This window comes from Typha latifolia, chromosome 6 (genome assembly GCF_019914945.1).
Source record: "Typha latifolia isolate L0001 chromosome 6, TyphaL0001v2, whole genome shotgun sequence".
NCBI classification, from domain to species: Eukaryota; Viridiplantae; Streptophyta; class Magnoliopsida; order Poales; family Typhaceae; genus Typha; species Typha latifolia.
This window is the reverse complement of record NC_133091.1, coordinates 11,638,685-11,660,744: the sequence shown is the minus strand read 5'-3', so window position 1 is coordinate 11,660,744 and position 22,060 is coordinate 11,638,685. Positions and strand designations below refer to the sequence as shown.

The 22,060-nt window shown below is 37.1% G+C and overlaps 1 protein-coding gene across 1 annotated transcript; it reads right to left on the bottom strand.

Annotated features, from left to right (window-relative positions):
* Window positions 1–13: 13 nt before the first annotated feature.
* LOC140790852 (mediator of RNA polymerase II transcription subunit 33A-like) lies at window positions 14–20,777 on the bottom strand. Its single transcript, XM_073141147.1, has 12 exons — window positions 20,392–20,777; window positions 20,195–20,305; window positions 17,643–17,996; window positions 16,047–16,363; window positions 15,872–15,963; window positions 15,449–15,776; window positions 13,629–13,836; window positions 13,400–13,514; window positions 12,932–13,099; window positions 5,229–5,895; window positions 3,716–3,922; window positions 14–1,789 (listed from the first exon to the last, which is right to left on the bottom strand). Exons 1-12 carry the CDS (start codon window positions 20,673–20,675, stop codon window positions 696–698), a joined length of 3,945 nt encoding a protein of 1,314 aa, XP_072997248.1. The 5' UTR covers window positions 20,676–20,777; the 3' UTR covers window positions 14–695.
* Between the last annotated feature and the right edge of the window lie 1,283 nt (window positions 20,778–22,060).

Here is a 22,060-nt window from a genome sequence, read left to right as displayed (position 1 = left end):
CAGATCCAGAATATATATGAACAACGCAGAACTTGTTATTACACCAAGAAACGTGCAATTCATTGGTTTCATCATAATATGCATAAGTAGATTGAGGACAATATTGTTAGGCCATCCCTGGGTATTGAACTTTAATGGTATATGCCTTGGGACACATTAGTCCCTTCACATCCGGCCAGAGAAGAAAAGAAGATTAACAATAAAGAACAAGATCCTAATAAAGTTGAGACGTCAACAATTATGCACTGCTTGAGCAAACTATCTCACTTGGATGCTAGTAGACGCCAAGGTTACACTTGCCAAAATGACGGATCCAACACTTTGGCGGAGCTTCCTGAAAGTATTATTTGTGCAAATCTCATGCATGGATGTGGATAAAGATGCCACAGCTTCGCATACCCCCTGTAGTATTTATATTTAGAAAAGCCTTCAACTTCATGTTTCATCGATAACACATCTACCATAATCAGATGGTATGCACCGATCATTTTGCTTTCTAAAGGGGAAGGAAGTCCTGCAGGAGATTGGAGCCTTCACCTAGGCTCATCCCACATTTGGGAGATCATCTAAATAACAGCTATATATGTGGCCATTCCTAGTAAGATGGACAAAGTCCGTAGAAAAATTATCAAACTTCTGGATTCAATCCAACTGGGCAGCTCCAGAAATTTCTCAGTTGATTGCAAAGGATCTGATCAATACATGGATTCGACCACAGCTGACATGGCTGCCGAACCCCCATGCTCAAGAAGTGACAGAGCAAGATCACACTCATGCCAACCCTTAAGTCCACTGGCCAACTTCCGTAGTGTATCCAGCTTCACCTCTGGCACCCATGCTGGGGCAAACTTCACAAGCAGACCCACAAAGCATGATACATAGGCCTTCCATGTGGCTGGATCACAGCCGAGCAATATATTTCCCTCCAAAACCCCAGCCATAAAGTCCATGTGGATTCCAATCACCCAGGCTCTCCTTGAAGTATACACTGATGTGTAGGCGAGGGAGCTGTCTCCAACTCCCCAAACAAAAGCCCCAGCCAAGATCAGCATATAGGCCATAGCGTACCCTTCCAGGATACTAGACACTGGCCCAGCCGCACCCAACCGCTCCCCACGAGCTGATATTAGCACAGTTGGCAAGGTCTCCTCGTACAACACCTGGACCAGTAGCTTCCCTCCTGCAATACACAATAGGTTTGCACCCAGCATAGCCACCTGTTGCACTCCAGATGCAGCAGCAGCTAGTGATGTCCGTGCTGATTTCAACCGGGCAGGCCCACTGGAAGCCCATTCATTTGCTAATTTCTGAGCCCATTCAATAACTACCTTGAATATCACCTCATTGACAAAATGAGTGTCATGGAATGTCCGACAAGTCCGGATGTAGATAAAACCTGGTGCTATGGGAAGACGAACACCTTGGTCAGTAATTGCCTGCCCCAGAAGCCCAATTATTCCTCGATTTGCCATAATCTGAGAACCTCCAGTGGTACAAGGTCCAAGGAAGGATGAGAAGCAACTTTTAATGAGCTGAACAACTGCGTCCTTGTCCCGAGTGAAGGGAGACCTCGTGCATGACAAAACAATGAAGTTGTGCCATCTTCGGACCTTTTGTGTCCACAAGGCTCCTATGATGGGCATGCTTGGCCAGGAGCTACCCCCTGCACAATTCTCTAATGCCTGACCGATGACTCCATGGATGTACTCCAAGCTCTTGTCCAGTTTAAATGTTATTGTCAAGCTGACAAGTGCTGCCATCGGTAATGGGAGCATTGGTGGCATGCCACCTGCAAGAGAATAGAAAAAAGTTTGAAAAAAGAAAAACAAAAAGCTTGATCCTGATGTCCTCACTAATGCTTAAGAAAACCATTTACAGACAGATATTAGTAAGAAACTAAGAATTGTTATTACTTTTTAAATGCAACTATAATCATTCAGATCATACATTATGCCCGAAACTTTGATTCTTCGAATAAAACATCCAATATGGTATAATTTCAGAAGCACATTAAAGCTTTATTGGATCAAGGATTGTTGTGCCAGTGACATGGGCACGCCAATTTTGATTCAACATGGTACATATCACTAACATGTGTTATGCAGAGCCAGTGTACTGTTGCCACACTGAATAATCTTGACATGTCGAAAAAGTAACCTTTAAGCATCTCTAAAGCCTTAAAATAGATTTTAAGGACTAAATTAGTCTTTCAACACTAGATATTAGTGTAACATATGTTATTAGATTTTAGTTTCATAAATATTTCTCAGATCCTTTTTGTTGAGGCTAATAACTTTTTAGGGAAAACTGAAATTTCCCTTGGATTCCTAAAATTTGATATATAATTTATACGAGTCAAGCACCAAAGAGAAACGGCCAAACTAGATTTGTTTAAATAAAATATGCTCACTTCCTAATGGCAGATACTGGTATGAGTGACCATGGAGGAGTATTTTGATTTCCCCACATTGGCATCAATAAATCACTGACATGATATGTATCAACTTGTACCAAATATGCTGAATTGCTAATCGGCATGGCAATCCATGTGTTAGCTTAAGAGATTTATGATTCCTAGTTGAGAAAGATGAAGAAGTGAAAGGGAAAAAAGTGGGTGTAGAAAGAAAAAAACATATGAATTTCATTAGTAGGAAAAATATGAGTTAAATGCAAAAAGGAAAAATAATGAAAACAAAATAAATGCAAAAAGGAAAAATAATGAAAACAAAATAAATGCAAAAAGGAAAAATAATGAAAACAAAATAAATGCAAAAAAAAAACATTTAAGCAGCAATTAAGAATTTCTAGCGATCGAAAGCTGCTCAATCACTAAAACAACCTTAGGGGTCTTTTGATTTCATGCATTTAGAAAACTACATCTATGTATATAAAGTGCAATATAAAAACCAATTATAAGTTTATCGATCCCATGAAATATCCAATTGAAGGGCTAGGTTGGGGTCATATATAATTATATAGCATCTTGACATCCACTTCTAATTGTTCCTTAGATGCATCGAGAACCAATAAATGATGGTTAGATTTTAGGAATTTGCACGGAAAGAGAGAAACCTAAAGCAGTATCCTAAGAGATCACCATAAGAGGCAAAAGTGTGTAGCTTCTGATGTGCAAATTCAGCCTTACCAACCACAGGCAAGATTGAGAAACAACATCTGATCGAAGCAATCACTTGCACGTGGCACAGGACCTCCTAAACGGGTTTTAAAGCAACAAAACTATAACTAGAACCATTTATTATTCTAGTCTGAAAAACATTTTAAAAACTGAAACAAGACATGTAGAAAGTTAGAAAAAAGAAGTGAATTTGGACTTCACTAGTGCTGTAAAAGTGTAAAACTACATATAGGCGACCTGACATTATTTAAGCACTGTTGAGAAGCGCAGGCAACAGTATACACGCAATTTCTGCAAACAATTAGAGCAATGAAATTCCAATAAAAGAAATAGCATTGCATCGAGATTTGGATACATCATTTTTCTGGAGATTTCAAATTATTATGTAAAAGGTGGGGGAAAATCAAAGTTAGCAAAAAGAGATTGATTTTGAGCTAGTATATCAAGAAAAACTTCTAAATGAAGAATTGAATGAGAGTAACAAATAAATGAGAATGATAAATACTATGATAACAATTGAGACATTGACCAAATTTGAATTGCAAAGATAGATGAAGCATATAGGATGGTGGGGTGTACGTGGATAACAGCTGTGTATATGAACCCCAGCAGATGCAAGAACTTCCTTTATTTCTGATTCAATTGAAAGAAGAGTTGCAGCAGGGCTTGGCCAGTCAGTTCCATTCATTGGAACTGGTTTCCAGATGCCACGTGTAATTTCGGCTGAAAAGTAGCTGACAATTGTAGCAAGAGAAGCTGGCAAAAAGTCTACAAGATCCCGAAGACCTGAAATAGTTATCATTTTTTTTCATTAGAACTACAAAGAAATATCAGAAAATAGTTCCTGCAGAAATGGAATATAATAGTAATTCACATTGTATTAAACAGATTACTTGCAGAAACTTTTCTCATGACTAGCAAGCATTAATTCAATACTTAATGGCTACCATATGATTAGATCTTTAAATCTCTAATATAATGGCCTGATTCATTATGCTGTCTGCCTATCCCACCTGCTCTGCCCCAGTAACACATATACATTTCTGTCAATCTCCCTGTGCCATGAAATTCTCAGTATGGTGGTCAGAGGAGTTGCCATCCACTTTGTCAATATCAGCCAGTCAACTGTTTAGCTGCTCTCCAGACCTCTGCTCCATAGATGTCAATTCTAACAAATAAATATCTTGTGATATCTACTTTATCTACCTCTGCACCTTGGTTCACTAAACCTAAAGGAGAAGTTCATCCTTGGCCAACAAGAGCATTTACTTCCTATGGTTGCAACCTTGGACCTTCCTTTATGTTAACCACACTCCACCAGCTAAAGACAATACAACAATGAAGCACGAGCTTGAGTGGCCGAGACAGCCAGGAATGTCAATTTAGCTCTTCTTTTGACATAGACAAGCCTAGGAATCTAAACTTGAGCTGGCTTACTGTTTCCATGAGTAGCTTTACGAAAAAATTCCTGCAGGCTGCAATTTGTCCGTAGCCTGAGCTGCATGATTGGCCTGTACTTCAGATTCGCCTTCTGTTCATAACCTCTAAACAAACTACAACAAAGAAACGCTCTTCCTCACATTTAACCCTCCAATATTGTAGCTCATTACACAGGGCATAACTTGCCCTGGTAGCTAATGCAAAAAATGTTATCTTTGTATGTAATAACCAGAAAAACAAACAAATCCATCCAATATTGGTAGATTTTCAGTTAATACTTCATAAGAGGCTTTATTATTTGCCTTCTATCACTGTGGTTACTCTAATTACCTTCAGATAAGATTCTAAAGATATCATATCACAGGTAATGCACCAAAAACTGGTTTATTTGCTAGACTGATCAAATTATTCTATCTCATCTTCTGACATCAATAGAAGAATTAGTCATTTAGTTATCATCTCAAGGTAACTAAATCTAATGATACACCCACCTGAAGCTGTTAAGTTTGATAAAAAATATTTTATGATAAGATAAAACAGAGAGGACAAGTACAATAATATAATTGCTAACTTGACAACCAGATAAAGATAAGAATTAAGGTTGCACATAAAAATTATGAAAAAAAAATAAAATACCACATAAATTCTCAACCTGTCGTCAAGTCCCGAGATGAAAGCCTTCCATGGGCACATGCAGTAAGAACAGCTTCAAGAACAAAAGGAACTGCTTCCAAAACCTCCCATGCAGGAACCATTGGCCTTTGATAAGCATCTTCTGACGTATTTACAGGTGACCCACTAACACTACTACTGGAAGTTGATGAAGGGTTACCAGACACTATTCCCCCTTTGTTCATTTTCCGATAAATCATATTCAAAATTTTATTTGCAACTTGGTGGACCGGGTTTTTGTTGCACAGACCAGAAAGAGTTGAGGCTATGCAAGCTTGATTTTGGAAGTACCAAGCCCGTAACTTTGGAAAAGAGTCTATATAAACTGGCTGACTTGCTGCATAAAATTGATCCGTAATATTGTTACTTCTATTAGAGGCAGATGAACTTTGCAAAGCAATGCGACTATTTCGCATTAACAAGAGATAGTCCAGAGTGAGCTCCATCATGACTGAGCCTCCACGACCAGCTATGCAATGCTCCTGAGGTGGTTTATAGAATTTCCACAAGCGAAGAAGAAAGAGAAATGCACATGAGAAGACTGAATAAACAGAGTTCTCTTCAGAAGCGGTTGATCTATGGTTGGATGGTGTCAGTGACCCAAAAGCCTCACAAAGCGGCATCAAAACTGCAGCAACTTCTGGAACCTGTGGTAAGACAGCATTGGTTTGTCCCAGTGAAAAGATAACATATACATATATAAAGAGCATGTCTCTGTATGTGTTTGTGCAGCCACAAGAGAGAGAGAGAGAGAGAGAGAGAGAGAGAGAGAGAGAGAGAGAGAGAGAGAGAGAGAGAGAGAGAGAGAGGGATTTAAGCACAGGTATTCCAGTAACACTGGTCCAGACAAATAGGAGAAAACAAAAAAAGAAGAGATTAATCATGTAGTATATCTATACCATGAAAGACACTCTCCAAATAAGAGAACTAGATCAAAGCATTGGTTTACATCAGATATTAGCATCATGTATCATGTATGTCTGAACAGAACTGTAGTGACAATGTGAGAAATATATCTTGATTGTTCTTCTTTGTGGGAATTGTTATGGAATAGAGACCTAGAGACCTAATCGGACTCGGACTTACCAAAGTTGTTGTATTAGATCCAAGAGGCCTTAGGAATATTTGGGACTCCTAATCTAATTAGGATTCTCAATTAGAGGTTTTCCGTTGCAGATTATCCTTAGGAAATGAATATCTACCATTTATGGTTTATCCTAATCATATTGAGACTCCCACATCCCCTCTCTATGAAAGCCTATATATGAGGGGATGCTAGGGGTTCAACTCACAACTCACAACACAGCTTAATACAAAAGTTTGTAAGACCTTGTAAAGGGTTGGAGGTGCAAATGTGAGTCATGCAAAGAGAGAAAAAGAGAAAAAACATGAGTGTTTGGATTGGGTTGAGAGTAATTTCTCTCTTATATTTTCTCCTCATGTGATCTACATAGTAAAATCAATGAGATCTCTTTGGATGTAGTCCATATTGCGTGAACCACGTAATAATATTATGTCTCTTGTGAGATTGTTTTTGAATTTTCTTCTTAATCCGTTCACCTAGACTTCGGTGATATTCCCAACAACTGATATCAAAGCAATGCTATAGATCAAGTAGGAGCCATAGAAGACGGAAAGTTGAGAATTGAGAAGTTCACTGGAACAAACTGTGGATTTTGGACGATGCAGATTAAAAATTATCTTTATTAAAGAGATCTCCATCTATTGCTCGGAGGAAAAGAGAGAAAGTTGAAGGAGAGAAAGTTGAAGGACAGGAGCGGATTGGAAAGTTCTAGATCAAAAAACACTTGAAACAGTGCTCTTCTCTCTGGCAACATTGATGACTTTTAATATTTTTGAAAAGACAACTTCAGGTTTGATGACCTCATTGGCCAAAAAGTACGAGAAACCATCAGCGTGGATCAAAGTTTTCATGATGAAAAGCTGCTTAACATGAAGATGGCTGAAGGTGGAACTATCGCAGAACATATGAAAGAGTTCAATGCTATCACAAATCAATTGAACTCGATCGACATTAAATTCAATGACAAGATGCTTGCCCTGTTGATTTTGCCATCCCTACCAGAGAGTTGGAACAACCTAGTTATGGTTTTTTAGCAACTTCTCAGGATCATCTAATCTAAAGTATGATAATATAATAAGTGTTCTAATTAGTGAGACGATTTGGAGAAAGACATCGAGTGTAGTAGTAAAGACAGCTCTCAATGTGGAGAGCAAAGGCGAATCACGAGCAGATCAAAGAATCACGAAAGGTCCAAATTTGCTAAAGACAAGTGACGATTATTAACATTGTAGCAAGAAGAGTCACATCAGGCGCAATTGCAAAACCTACAAAAATCAAATGGATGTCACTGCACATGCTACCGTGAGCCCTTCGGTAAATATCTCTGAAAACCTTGATCCAGACACTTTGGTTTTATCTTTAGATGGACAGGCTAAATCATGGGTTATAGATTCTGAAGCCTCTTTCCATGCAACTACCGCGAAGGATATTGATGGAAATTAGAATTTTATTTTTTTTATTATTTTCGGATGTATTTTTATCTCAAAAATTAAATATGATTTTAGAGTGTCCAATTTAGTTAAAACTCCTAAAAATCCAGGATATTTAATTGTTAGTTTGTTTTGAGGTAAGTTTTTTAAGATTTGATTATTTTTTAAGTTAAAAAAAATCTTAGTTTAGTTATGCATTAGATTAGAAAAGATCTAAATGAGATCAATTTGTGATTTGATGTAATATCCTCATCTATATATATAGAAATGATGATAATTCCAGAAGAAAAGAGATGGAAATTTGAGAAATAATATTTTTGTGGAGGATTCAACGTTTATCCCTATTCCCCTTCTTGTCTTTTTTGTGATAGATATCCCACTTCCTTTAGCCTCCACAATCTATGTGAGTTTGATCTTCTTTCCCCTATGACTTGGAGGGTTATTTTCTATTTTTCTTATCTATCTAGCCATGCTAGTATGAAAAATGATACTTGGAGGCAGATAAAGAGATTTATGGAGGCCCTATTTTTTCTTCTAGGGTGGATCTAGGTACCTCTTTACTATTTTCCGTATCAGCATATTTCCTTGTCCCAAGGCCACATTAGATACTCTTAGCAATTACGTCCAGAGGATTTTGGACGTGTCTATCTAGGAGATGGAGAATCTTGTAGCAAGGATGGCCATGCCGTAAAGGCAACAGCACTTGGCACGGGGTGTGCTAGTGGCACACCCCCATGCCGAGCCATGCCGATCGGCACGTGTGCGTGCCGGTCCGGCACGACCACGTGTCGTCTAGCACAGCCTTGTGCCAGTCATGTGCCAATGTAGAGACATTTTTTTAAAATTTTTCTATTTTTATTAATTTTTATCAAATCAACTTTACTTATTTTCTTAACAACCATGATATGATATGTGAAACCTTTTTTTTTAACTTTTTCTTATTTCCATCAATTAACTTTTGTCATTTGTCATTTTTAAAATAACAACTTATTTGTCATTTTTGAAATAACAACTTATTTGCCATTTTTGAAATGACAAATTATTTGTCATTTTTTAAAATTAGAATGACAACTCATTTGCCAGACCTAGACAACCACAAAACCGAATTTATCAGAGACAGAAGAAACAAAAAAGACCATCTCAAGCTCAATATAATTACAGTCAGATGAGGGAAGAACTTGAGTCTATAGGTAGCAGGACATTAGGAGAGGTGCGCCCATAGGATGATATGAGTTCATCATCATTACCATCATATCAATCACACATACCAGAGCCGCAACACCCTTATTATACTTCATATCCACAATCTATATATGCTTATGGTGTGTCTATGCTTGTGCCTGTGCCGGTCGTTTCCGTGCATATTCAATATTCATATCATATCATCGAAGAATTACAAAATTCTTATTTGTATGAAGACTGTGTGAGATGTTATAACGAGCAATATTATCAGTGGATGAGTTTTGAAGAATATCGACAATATTTAACACAACATTCCGGTGTTATTTTTGTGCCAGCAAATGAAGTCTTTGATCATCCTTGTCATTCTACATTCAACTAGATATTAGTTTTAATTATTGAACTATTATCAATTATATATTGAATGATCAATTATGTATTGAATGTTATTATGTGTTCAATTATATTATAGAGTATTCAATCATATTATGGAGTGTTTAATCATTAATATTAATTTTAATGAATGTATTCAATCATATTATGTGTTGAATAATATTTATATTCAACTGTTGTTTTATCTTTAATAAAATAGGTTATTTACAAAAATAATCTAAAGATAAAATATTGTAATGTAGATTTTAAAGTTTAGAGATTTTTCTAAGCTTTAGAAGCTTCTCCCAACTTTACCTATTTTTCTTTATCTCTCTAGCTCAAACCCTTTTTTTCTCCATCTTTCCCCAAATTTTCTTCATCTCCCCCTCATTTTTGAGGTCACAAGCAACAAAACCTTCGTGGCTTGGAGTTTGGAAGTTCTAAGATTGACTTGGCATTTAGGTGATGTTCTCCATAGTTTGAGAAAAAGCAACAAATATGGATGTTCATGTTATGAATAAAATTAGAGATAAGTACAAGGGTAATTTAAGAATGTTATAAATTACATAGTAGATTATAATAGAATATTCTCTTTCTGGTATCATTCAGTTTGATTATGGTTATGTTAAGTTAACTCAGAGTGTTAAATGAACATTATAAGAAAAATGAGGGACCGTGTTATAAAATCCCCAAAGACGAAGTGCGAATCATAAAATAGGCAAAATGTACGGTGTGATTTATAAAAATCCCTAAATTTTAATACATATATTTAGATAAAAGATCAAATATTGACATACCAAAGACTAAAAAATATTTCTAAATATCCTAAAAAATTTATTAAAAATATTATAAATGTGTGCCACTAGCACGGGGGGCGTGCCACTGGCACGCCCCGTGCCGATGGCGGAACGGCACAGCACGTGCCACTAGCACGGCCATCACTGTCTTGCAGTATCATTGGCTAAGGAGATATCCGGATCAATATGGGAAAAGCTTAGTTCTAAAATAAATCGATGTGAGGAATATTCCCAACCTTTAAAAAAAACCTCATATCTGTCGGACAGCTAGCAACTGTAGGTCATACGACTCACTTCACTAGTGATTCATGGGAAATCACAAGAGAGTCTATAGCGGTAGCCCTCAGCAAGAAAGAGCGCACATTTTATGTGAGAAGGCATAATGAGTTCGATCTCATTTGTAGAGTCTGGTGCAGATATAATGTTATGGCACTATAGACTTGGGACACATGAGGGAGAAATGAATGAAGATCATGCATTCCAATAGAAAACTTATAGAGCTAAAGTAAGTGAATCTAGAGTTTTGCAAAGATCGTGTCTATGGAAAGAAAAAGAAAGTGAGCTTCACAAGGGAACGACAAGCACCATGATCACAAAGACATTTATGGGGGGCAAAGGAACGATGGAATCCACCACAAAAGAGAGAAGAAGCGAGTAGGAGAAAAGAGAGAAGGGAAAGGGGGATAAATGCGGAATCCTCCACAAAAATATTTCTCAAATTTTCATTTTTTTTTCGGAATTTCCATCACCTATCTATATAGAGATAAGGAAATTACATCAAATCATAAATTAATCTTATTCAAATATTTCCTAACTTAATATATAACTAAACTAGAACTCTTTTAAGTTTTAACTTAAAAAGCAATCAAATGCTAACAAACTCACCTCAAAACAAATTTACAATAGAATCTCTTAGATTTTTAGGAGTTTTAACCAAACCGGATACTCTAAAATCAAATTTAATAAAAATTTACATCTGAAATAAACAAAAATAAACAAAAATCTAAGTCCCATCAAATGTATTTGATGTTTTCAAGAAGTGGAAAGTTTTGGTTGAGAATGAAACAAGTCTAATGCTAAAGTACTTGAAATCAAACAATAATGGAGAATATTGTAGTAATAAACTCAAAAAATAATCCCTTAACATAGATCAGCCAACTAGCATGAGAAGAAAATGTGGGGAAGGAGAGGAAAAGAAGCCATATTCACAACAGGTGTTGCTATTTGGAGAGGAAAATGTGAGAAGAGAAGATCACAAAAATTGGGAGGAAGGAGAGTAGTATGGTGTAAATATGAGGAAGAAGAAAAGGGCAGTTTATGCACAAATATGAGTGAAAAATAGTTGTGGCACTCGCACGATCATTTCGGATGGAAAACCAAATGATAGACTGCGGGAAGGTTTATTTTGAAACATTTGAATATTTCAAAGGGTCTTGACCAAGGTTCCAAAAATCGATATCGGGATCGGCCGTCCGGAAAAACGATACGTATCGGCCGCCTGTATAGGATCGAACTATTTTAATTAAATAAAATTTTAAATATTATTAAAAATGTTGAGAAATTTCTAAAAATTTAGAAAAAATTATAAAAAAATAAGAAATAATAATTACTCACATATAAAGCCTAAAAAGTAAAAATCTCTCTTCCTCCCTCTCTTCTTTCCTATCCCTCTAACTGTTAGTCTGAAGTATCCATTCTCTCTCACTTTCTCATTTTTTCTATTTTTCTCTCTCTCTCTCTAACCCTCTTTTTTTTTTAATCTTTCCCTACTGCTGCTGCTGCTGCAGGTGGCTTGCAGCCACCTACACAGGCCGAAACCAGCCAATCGGGATCGGCCGAAATTGAAAACTATGGTCTTGACGCTACCATTTTCCCCCATTATGAGGTACAAGTAATCAAGGATGGTCGTGCCTATCTCTGTGCCGATATGGAGTCTTTTTTTTTATAATTTTTTTCTATATCTATTAATCATCAAATGAAGTCATTCTACATTCAAATTTATATTAGTTTTATTATTTAACTATTATCAATTAATATTATATATTAAATATTATTATATAAATTATATTATAGAGTATTCAATCATATTATGGAGTGTCAAATCATTAATATTAGTTTTAATTAATGCATTTAATCATATTATGTGTTAAATAATATTTATATTTGACTACTACTTTATCTTTAATAAAATAGGTCATTTACAAAAATAATCTGAAAACCAAACACTATAATATAGGTTTTAATATATATGTTTAAATCAAAAACTAAATATTAACATGTCGAAGACCTAAAAACATCTCTAAATATCTTAATTTTTTTTATTAAAGATATGTTAAATACGTGCTAGTGGCACAACAGAAAGTGTTGATCGACACGTGGCCACCGACACAACCATTATTGCAAGTGATATAATATCATAGTTTAGGGGGATGTAAGTACAATTTAGCCAAAATAAAGAAATTAAAGTATACTAGTTAGAAAAAAAAGATATAATTAATAAATGGTCTAAAGAAAATATAAAATGCATTCCAATAAGAACCATACTAAGTCATTAGAATCCACTAATTTACCAACAATACAACTATTTTGAAATTGCAAAGTCAACCTATACACTAAAACCTAGACCCACTTAAGTGGAGCCTAGTTATATTTCGTCTAAGGCAAGTGCCTAGGTAGTAAGGTAGAAGATTTTGGAAACAATGATCAAATAAATAGATTTCTCCATGAAAAATAAAATATTATGCAAGTATGCAACACAGCTAATGAACTAATGAGTAATGACAATAACGCTGATAATGAACAAAAAAAGTGCTTTAGTTACCATGCCGAATAGAGAGAGAATATGGACACTATCACTGCAAGAAATACTTAATAATACAGCATTTAGCGTGGACATGTGACCAATATAATGGCTCCCAATTCCATGTACTGATGAATCAGAAGGCGTAGGAGGAGACAGTAGCTTGACTGCAATATGCACTGCATGTTCCTAATAACAATATAGAAAGAATTAGATATGCGGATGACAAAAAAAAATTTGACAAAAATCAAGCTACGGAAGGTAAAAGACAAATGTATACAGTTACTGCAGGAAGCTATATGGAGTACTCTAGTCTCCACAAAAATACAAGAACGAGCGGAGATGGCCGAGGCAAATCATCAGATAAATATTGGCCGGAAGCAGAAATATGAAGAAAAGGAGGATAATAACTTATCTCCATGTTAAAAGAACTATAAGTAAGGAAATATTGGAAGTGGACATAAAATTAGTTAAATTACATGAGTTTACCTGAATATTCCAGCCACGAACAAGGGATGCACCACACAGTATCTTTGAAGCAGACGACTTTTCCTCCTCTGACCCATTTAATGCTATATGGTATAACTTCTCCAGTTCTGCCACACTAAAACAGCAAACTGGAATAATATACACAAGGAACAAAAATAACAATCACCAAAAAAGCAAAATGCACTCCGAAAATCTAATAAGGGAATAATGCACTTTCATTGTTTAGTACCTTGAAGCAGGAGTTGCCATAAGAGCATTTTTAAGTGAACCAGTAAGTGGAGCTCCTTGCATAAAGGTCGACCAGGGAGATTCTTGAGTTAGTGTAGGGTCTTTTGAAGGTACACATGGAACCACATAACCAGGCCAGAAGTAAGCAGAAGTATCGATCAAATTCCTCGCAATGCAGGCTTCAACTATAAGATGCAGCATAGTCCCAACTGCAACAGCAAATCAATGGTGAGACCCCAAGAAAAAAGCAAAAAAGAAAAGAAAAAAGAAACACAGTGTTTCATCCCAGAAGCATCTAGGAGATAACTAGGAAGCTTGAAAAATAAGTTATCACTTCAGCACATTGTCAATTGGTACTTCACTACAATGATACAGAAAAAAAACTCTACCTACATTTCTGGTGGGTATATTACATAGAGAATGCTAGCCTAAGTGGTTCAACATCAACACGAAAAGGCATCGTAGACAAGTCAGGAAAGCTCACATACAAGAAAAGGCTATCCGGTTGTTTGCATCGATTATGTGGTGTATGTTGTTTGTCTATGACATTGTTTATATTTAATTAAATCTAAGACTGTGTTGAAGACTAAGCAGGAAGTATGAATAATGAAACAAGAAATTCAGAACATAAAGGCTTTTACAATTAAGTAGTTCTAAGATTGTTTATATGGAATGTGCTTTTGGTAAATCAGGACATAAAAGATAGAGAAATAATTAATTTAAGAGATAAGATGTACATAAGAGGGATCATTTTTGTCATTTTAGATATCATGTTAACATGATGACTAAAACGTGCTTCTCCTATGTTATGTGATCATGATATGCCCGTTGAACTGAAAACATTATATGTTAGAGGACAACACAAGATTGGCAGTTTTAAAAGATTGAAACGTTGAGCAAATATAGAGTTATGTACACAAAGTCAAGTGTCACTAAGATGAGATGTCAAAGAGAAATGAGGTTGTAAAAAATGATTGAAAAAGATATAATTGTGCCAAAGATAAGTTTGGGTAGCACAGATAAAAGAGAGGCCACATAGGAATAGATTTAGATGGATAAATTAGCATTCAAATAAAGGCCATGCAATGCACAAATGCTGATGAGGGATTTCAATCAAATGGGGAGGCATTGAGAGACAAAAGATTAGTGGCTTGTATGTGTGCCTGTTCTTTACGTCTCCAGTGATAACATGTAGGTTACGCAAGAAATTACATAAAGGAGGATGAAGAGTATTTTTCAGTCAATAAGTAAAGATTTGAGGGAGAGCTAAGAGACCAGTAATTAGTTTCTTGAGCTATTTTGGTTCAGATTTGGTCAGTTTTGCATGAACTTATGGGTATAGCCGATTTTAGTAATTTCCTGGAACCAAGTGAAACCAACCAAAACTAAACAAAACTAGCATAAAACTGGTGAAATTTACTAGCTTCTACCAAAACAAATTATTCTCAGTCAAAATTCAAAAAGATGGAACTAATATGTTTCTATTCATTCCTCTCCATCTAACGTCAACCTGTTCAAAATAATCAAGGCAAATAGAGGTGCACCATGAATTATTTTGTCATGTATAATATCGGTTTATACAGGATATATATACCTTACTGCAAACAAGTTACCCAACACAAATCCATTAAAAGACTCTTTTGCCATAGGTAATGTCTAGGTGAAGAACAACAATGCACCCATAGTTTTACTGATAGTTAGTACTAGAATTTACAAGCAAAGAAAGACATAATTCTAGCTTATCATGTGAGCTAAGTGCTACAACCCCTGCTTATGATAATACGAGAACAGAGATAAGTCAAACTTATAAAGCGAGACAACCTGCCCTTGCAGAAGAATCAGTGCGACCAACAATGTTAAGATTACTGGCCCCGGTCTTGAAATTAGAAACAAAAACTGCTGCTTTTGTAGCTGCACTGTTAGCTGCATTTACCACTGATGGAGGAGGTGAAATAAGCCCAGAAAACTGTCCTAAAGCCTGAAGAGAAGATATTAATCCCTGTTTTCTAGAACAAATTTTGTTTCCTTCAGCTCCAAGCATCTCGCTCTCTTCCTTCACAAGAGGAACAATAGCCAAGGGGATGATAGCTAGTAATACGCATAGTCTTGCATCAAGGTGTGGTATAGGACCTTCCAAAGGCTCTCTATCCTAGAATATATGAAAAGAGAAATCTAATTGAATATTTGAAATACTGTCTAAGATCTAAAGAAATAAAATTTAGAGTAAGACAGAATTATCTCAACTCGTTGGATGAGTCGAAGAGATGAAAGCCAAATAGCTTGAAATGTCTCTTGCCAGCTTGCCTGATTAATCACTTGGAGCGTCTTCACCAATTCTGTTTGTCAAAACCAAGTAAGAATAGATCTAAAAACACAATAAGCAAATGGAGATTATGTACAAATACTGATTTACCAGGACCTGTAAGTATTTCAATCGCAGATATTGCATGGAGATTTTTCCCATCCATTGCATTCTCCATAAAAATATCAAAAGAAATCCAACAAGCAGTTTTACCAGCTCCAGAAAGGTGACACAGAAGTGAACTAAATGGGCCAATATCCACCAGAACTCCAAGAAGCTCACGCTTGTTTAATTGATATTCTACACTCATAGCTTTCTGAACATCTGCAAACAAGTTATCTACTATATTGTTTGCAGAAACTAAAGTTGTTGATGCCGATCTGTTAGCTTCAATAAACTGCAGTCTTTGAAGTAGACCATTAAACTTTCCAGGCCTAACCTAGCAAGAGTGATTCATTAGCGTGCATCTGGAAGGTTCTCAGATGAATGTAATGCAGATCCCTTAGGAATAAGTGGAAACTTTATACAGTAAACTTTGAAAGCATAATTTGAAGGCAAGATGTGGCACATGAAGAATTCACTTCTCTTGGAACTTAAAGAAGAGCAAGCATCATCACATTAAGTATTAACATGATGAAGCCAGTACATGTCAACAGGTCAGCTTACTAGTGGAAAAAAAAGAAAAAAGAAAGAGAAGCTCTACATAATGAGACAACAGCTTCAACTAGGATAGCAGAAAATGGAGGTTCAAGTATCCTATTAAACAGAATGTAGATATTATCATATTAGGAACAGAAGATGATAATCATAATTAAGATGATTTGTGTATGTTAAAATCAGCGATGCACATTTATTAACTTCAACAAACTTCGGTTTCTGAAGTAAACCATTGAGTTAGGCCTAACAAAATTGTCAGTAAGCTCCTTGGCAGAGGTCCTCTGATAAATGCACTGCAAATTCCTTCACAATACAAGGAACTTTAAAACTTAAGCTCATGAACAAACTTGGGCAGATCTAATATGATAAACAAAATTTTCAACTGATGTAAAGTGGCAACAACCAACAAGCTTCTTATGCTTATCATTCTATTTTATTCCTATGAGAAACATCTCAACTGTATGGTGGCAATTATGATCCTCTCTATGGGATGAATAATGATAATTTATTAACTGTGTTTTGCAATTCTTGAAATGTCAATAGAGAAGTGTTCCTTAGACAGGTCCTACCTGTTTATTTTTATCATCTTAGAGGGCGCATTGTTCTTGCCACTTGCTATCTACTTCAACAAAATGTAAAAAGTAGGTGGATCTCACTACTGTCCAGCGTATCCGCAAGCATCATTAATTTCAATAGTATGTGTGCCAACATTAGAGTTCCATATAGCCCATAAGTTACAAATCTTCACTGAGAGTGTCAATTAAGAAGTAAATAGGTGCCTCGTTTAAATTCAGATTATTGCATCTCACAGACACCATGTAGATCATCTAGCTTCTTTTTCATGGGGTATTCTATCTCAGCCAATTAAGGAAAATGTGTTGCCTCCTCCTTTATTCAGTAATAGTTAAGCATATGCAATTATATTAAGACGTAAAAGTTTCTTGGCATACAAAACATTTTACAAATTACTGCAGAAAATGAGGTATAAGCATTAGATCGCCAAATTATTTCAGATATTATAAGGGGAAAGAATGGATGAGAGAACATAGTGCATACATGTTCAGGTGCACAAGACGAAGGAAAACCTGGGTCTTTCTATTTGCTGTCATCTTCTGAACAACCTCTAGAGCCATAAGAGTATTAGTTCTACGGAGCTGTTCACGATGCTCATTTCTCTTATCACTTAGACTTCCTTTGACATCTAAATCCATAGTTTTTTGTCCTCCATTAGTATACATATTGTGATGCTCATCTGTAGATACAAATGGCAACCCACAGTCTTCAAGTGTGCAATCAATTAAACTTGTGATAACAGTTAAGAAAAACAAAACCACAGCATGTCCCAAATCCATTTGGTGCACCCCATAAGTATGTGAAATTTGCAAAGCATCATAGATAGATTTTGTTATCCTGCAAGAATATCAGCAATTATAGAAATTGGCAAGGCTGGTATGCAATAGAAATGTACTAAGAAAATGACAAATAGTAAATACATGTACAATTAGGGGATGAGAGAATGAGATGAAGAGCATTTTAGGAGAGAAATATTAGTATGGTAAAAGGCAAGGTTCCAAATATCAGAACCGGGATCGGGATCGGCCGTCTGAAAAAACGATGTGTATCGACCGTATTGGCAGTATCGGTTGTCCGTATCGGTCTGTATTTTAAAATAATTTTTAAAATATAGAAAAATTCTTAATTTTTTAGAAAATAATAATAATATATAAATATAAATTATTCATATATAAAGTCTAAAAACTAAAAATATATACTATTTTCTCAATTTCTATTTCTCCCCCTTTCTACCACTCACTCTCTCTCTCCCACACCAATTTAAAAAAATTCTTACCTTCTCTCCACTAATTCCAAATTTTCTCTCTCACTAACTCTCTCTTATTAAACTCTCTCCCACTAACTCTCTCTTATCAAACTCTCTTCCTAATTAACTATCTCTCTTACTGACTCTCTCCCTTAAAAACTCTCCCTCTCCCTCACCGACTACCACCTATTTCCCTCTTTAACATAGTTTTTTAATTTTTATTTTCTCTCCATGCCTCTCTCTCTCCTCTTCCCCTCTCTCTCTTCTTCCCTCTCCCTCTTACTGCTGCAACCCACAAACTCTATGTCTTTCTCCCTCTCTCTCTCTCTCACTCTCTTTTTCCCTCTCTTTCCCTTTCTCTTGCTCCATCTCTCTCTCTTTCCCTCTCTCTCTTCTTCCCTCTCTTTCCCTCTCTTTCTCTCTTGTATCGGTCAATCCCGACCCGAAACAAATCAGGTATCAGCCGATCCGGCCGATACCCGATCGAAACCAATCTATTAGCCGATCTCGATCCGTTTCGGCCGATCCCACTCGGGATCGACCGAAACTAAGAACCATGGTAAAAGCCAAATAGTAGCAGCTGAAGTTTGCCGAGCATATAATATATCTTTGACCTACATGGAAGATCTTCCCAAGTCCCAACATTAAAAAGATCAAGGACCCAAAAGTTAATTCAATAGGAGATGGTTACATAAGATCTTCTCATGATTCTCTTTAATGAAAGGTGCCCTAAATTTTGCAATTGGAGAATAGGATGATTACCTTAACCTCCTTATCTCACATATGGATCTAAACCAAGTGTCAAATTCACTAATCCCTGATAGGATCAAACAGCACTGTCAACAATATAACAGTGTTATAGGCTGTATTCTACTGAAAACTGCAGAATTTATATTTTCCTGATAATAAAACTAAAACAGGTGCTCTTCCACTGATGCAAGAATAAGATAATAATGGAGCCAGTCTTTTGCTTTATCACTTATTAAAGCTTTCATTTGGGCATTTTTTGTACCCAAGATTAGTAAAGTTTCAAATGTCAGGTAGTGGCTAAAGTTTAGCTAAACAGTTCTGATATGGATATAGGTAGCTAACAGAGGTCCAAGGTATGGGGCAAAATAACCAAGAAAAATCTTCTAGGTGATAATATGCATGAAGAATTCAACAAATACCTCACCGAAATCATGTAATCCTTATAACAGAACAAACAGTAAAAAGGAGTTGTTGCAGTCAAGAATACAGTTTTAAAGGAAATCAGAAAAGTTGAAAAAAATTGCAAACTCATAAGGAGAGTTTCCGTATTCATGTGAAAGAATGCTTGAAATTACTATGAAAATACTAGAAAATAGAATAAGTATACTATTTTATCTAAAACCCCAGATTGGTTGGCAGTCCTCTCAAGATCTTTAACTCAAAAGAATTGTTCCTCTTTCTGGCAAGACATAATGAGATCCTTGTTTCTAGTATTTTTAGATCAACAAGAACGCCATTACACGCTCACTTAGAAATTCCCCAAGGGCCAGACCAAGTCCAATTAGCCACTGTTCTCAATCACTTGTCTCTAAGAGCAACTGTTTAGTAAATTGCCTTGGAAAAATCTACCCCACTTTAGAAATTGCTACACAACAAACATAAAATTCCTACCTCAGCATGCATATCTCCCCATTAATCATATAAAAATTTTAGGATTTTTTAAAAACAAAGAAGCATCTATTTTTTCATCTTTGGTTTCAAACACAAATCGAAAGATTCAAAAATAAGAGGAAAAGAAAAAAATAAATCACCAACTTACTTGTCTCTGCAAGGCCCAGCCTCCAACGAAGGCGACGACAGAGCATACCGGCTCATAAGCTCCAGATAAAGCCTGTACGCCTCCGGCTGCGCCAAGCGATGTGGAATCACCCTACACCCATCAAGAAAACCCCCAATCTCACCTCCAAGAACCAAAAACCCAAGAAATAGCTACTACAATTCGATGTAAAGCCCCACCTTGGAGAGAGGAGAGCGAGGGTTTGGAGCGGGGAAAGAAGGCGGGAAGCCATGGTCTGGTCGAGAAGTTTCCAGAGCGAGGGTGTGTTGTGCGCGAAGCAGAGATTGGAAACAAGAACGGATGCGAGCTCGGGGTTAGGTATTGCGAGACCCTTCTCTTGGACGCATCGCCCGACCTCGACGGCTCGCAGGAGCAGCGGGTCGCCGCGCGCCTCCGAAGCCTTGACCACCGCCATGACTCGCCGCTCGAGATCGTCTGCGCCGCCGACTTCAACCTCCTCCATCGACGCCGCCGAAGAAGTTTAGATATCGGCGAGGGTTTTGCTCCGCCGTGGGGAGAAGAATAGTGATCACAATAGAGAATGGCGTTGGACTGAGAAGGTATAAAGGGTAGACGGAGGAGAATGAATTTTTTTTTTTTTTGATCATTCACGAGCCCGAAGGCTAAATAAAGGCCGGACAAAGGGCCAACCCTTCCTAGATACAGAGGCACTTTAGGCTCAACCGAGCTTTTTAGCTATCTAGTCTAGGCTTTAAGCCAAATGCGTCGTCGAACAATTGCTTCGAATCAAACACCGTCGAGACCTGCTCCTAGCCATTGCGTTGTCGAGCTGTTCTTCCAAGCTAACCGCACTGCTGAGCCATCAACCGAATCAAGCCAAGCCACCAAACTACCAACCATCAAACAATTTCTCCACAATATTGTTTGGGTTGGAGTTGAACTCATGACCTCCTTGGTCATGAGCAAGATACCTACCAACTCTACTAAAGTTGGTTGGTTAAACGGAGGAGAATGAAACTGGACCGTTAGATGAGCACTCGTCTTAAACGGTAAAGGATCGCCTGCGATATCAGTTGCAGGAATTTTCTCCAATTGAGCATTTGGCAGCACTTCTTTCTTTTTCTGTGTGTATATGCGAAAATGATGAGATATAAATATATAATAGCTTAAACTACAGAGTACAAAGATCACGGGGGATCGGGCCAGTCGGCCCAATCCATGTCTCCCACTAGATCTAAGGCTACCTTGAGCAAAGTCCAATCTAAGACTTGGTTTGCCTCATGGTACACAAGTTTAACTCGGATATTCTGAAAGCCCCTCAGAGTACTAATACACTCCTTAACGAGGTTTTTGATAGGCCAAGGGTTGGATTTCTCACCTCTCAGAATCCTAGCAAGCTATAGGCAATTCGTCTCAATGATGGTGGCTTCCGTCGGCTCGGCGCTCTGGAGCCCCAGCCTGATAGCCCAAACTTTCGCATGGATCGCAAAGACCTTAAAGCAAGGCTCCCAAATTGCCCATATTAAGCCTTCATTGTCGTTCCTAGCTACCGCACTCCGCACTGGCACCACCTTAAGTTGCCACTCTAGTAAAAGCGTCGTCCATGTTAATCTCTATCCACCTTCCTCACGTGCCACTCATTTTGTCACTCTTCTTGCATTGGCTCTGGCTAGTTCATTGGAGTCCCACCAAACACAACCTGATTCCGTTGCTTCCGTACGTGCCATACAGTCGTTAGCCAATTCAAGGTCCCCCTAAAGTCTTGCACATGCATATCATGCATACTTTGCCAAACCTCTTTGCTAAATGCACACATGAAGAACAAATGCTCACTCGTCTCACTATACAAGTTGCATAGTGCACAGCTCTTCTCCGGCCCCGTAGTCA

What these genes read in the sequence shown, in the direction of transcription:
- LOC140790852 (XM_073141147.1), bottom strand. Translation starts at nt 20,675, where the DNA reads ATGGAGGAGGTTGAAGTCGGCGGCGCAGACGATCTCGAGCGGCGAGTC. An exon ending in GCTGGGCCTTGCAGAGACAA is followed by an intron (nt 17,997 to 20,194) that starts GTAAGTTGGTGA and finishes ATATTCTTGCAG; the next exon opens with GATAACAAAATCTATCTATG. An exon ending in TATACACAGCTGTTATCCAC is followed by an intron (nt 1,790 to 3,715) that starts GTACACCCCACC and finishes ATTCTCTTGCAG; the next exon opens with GTGGCATGCCACCAATGCTC.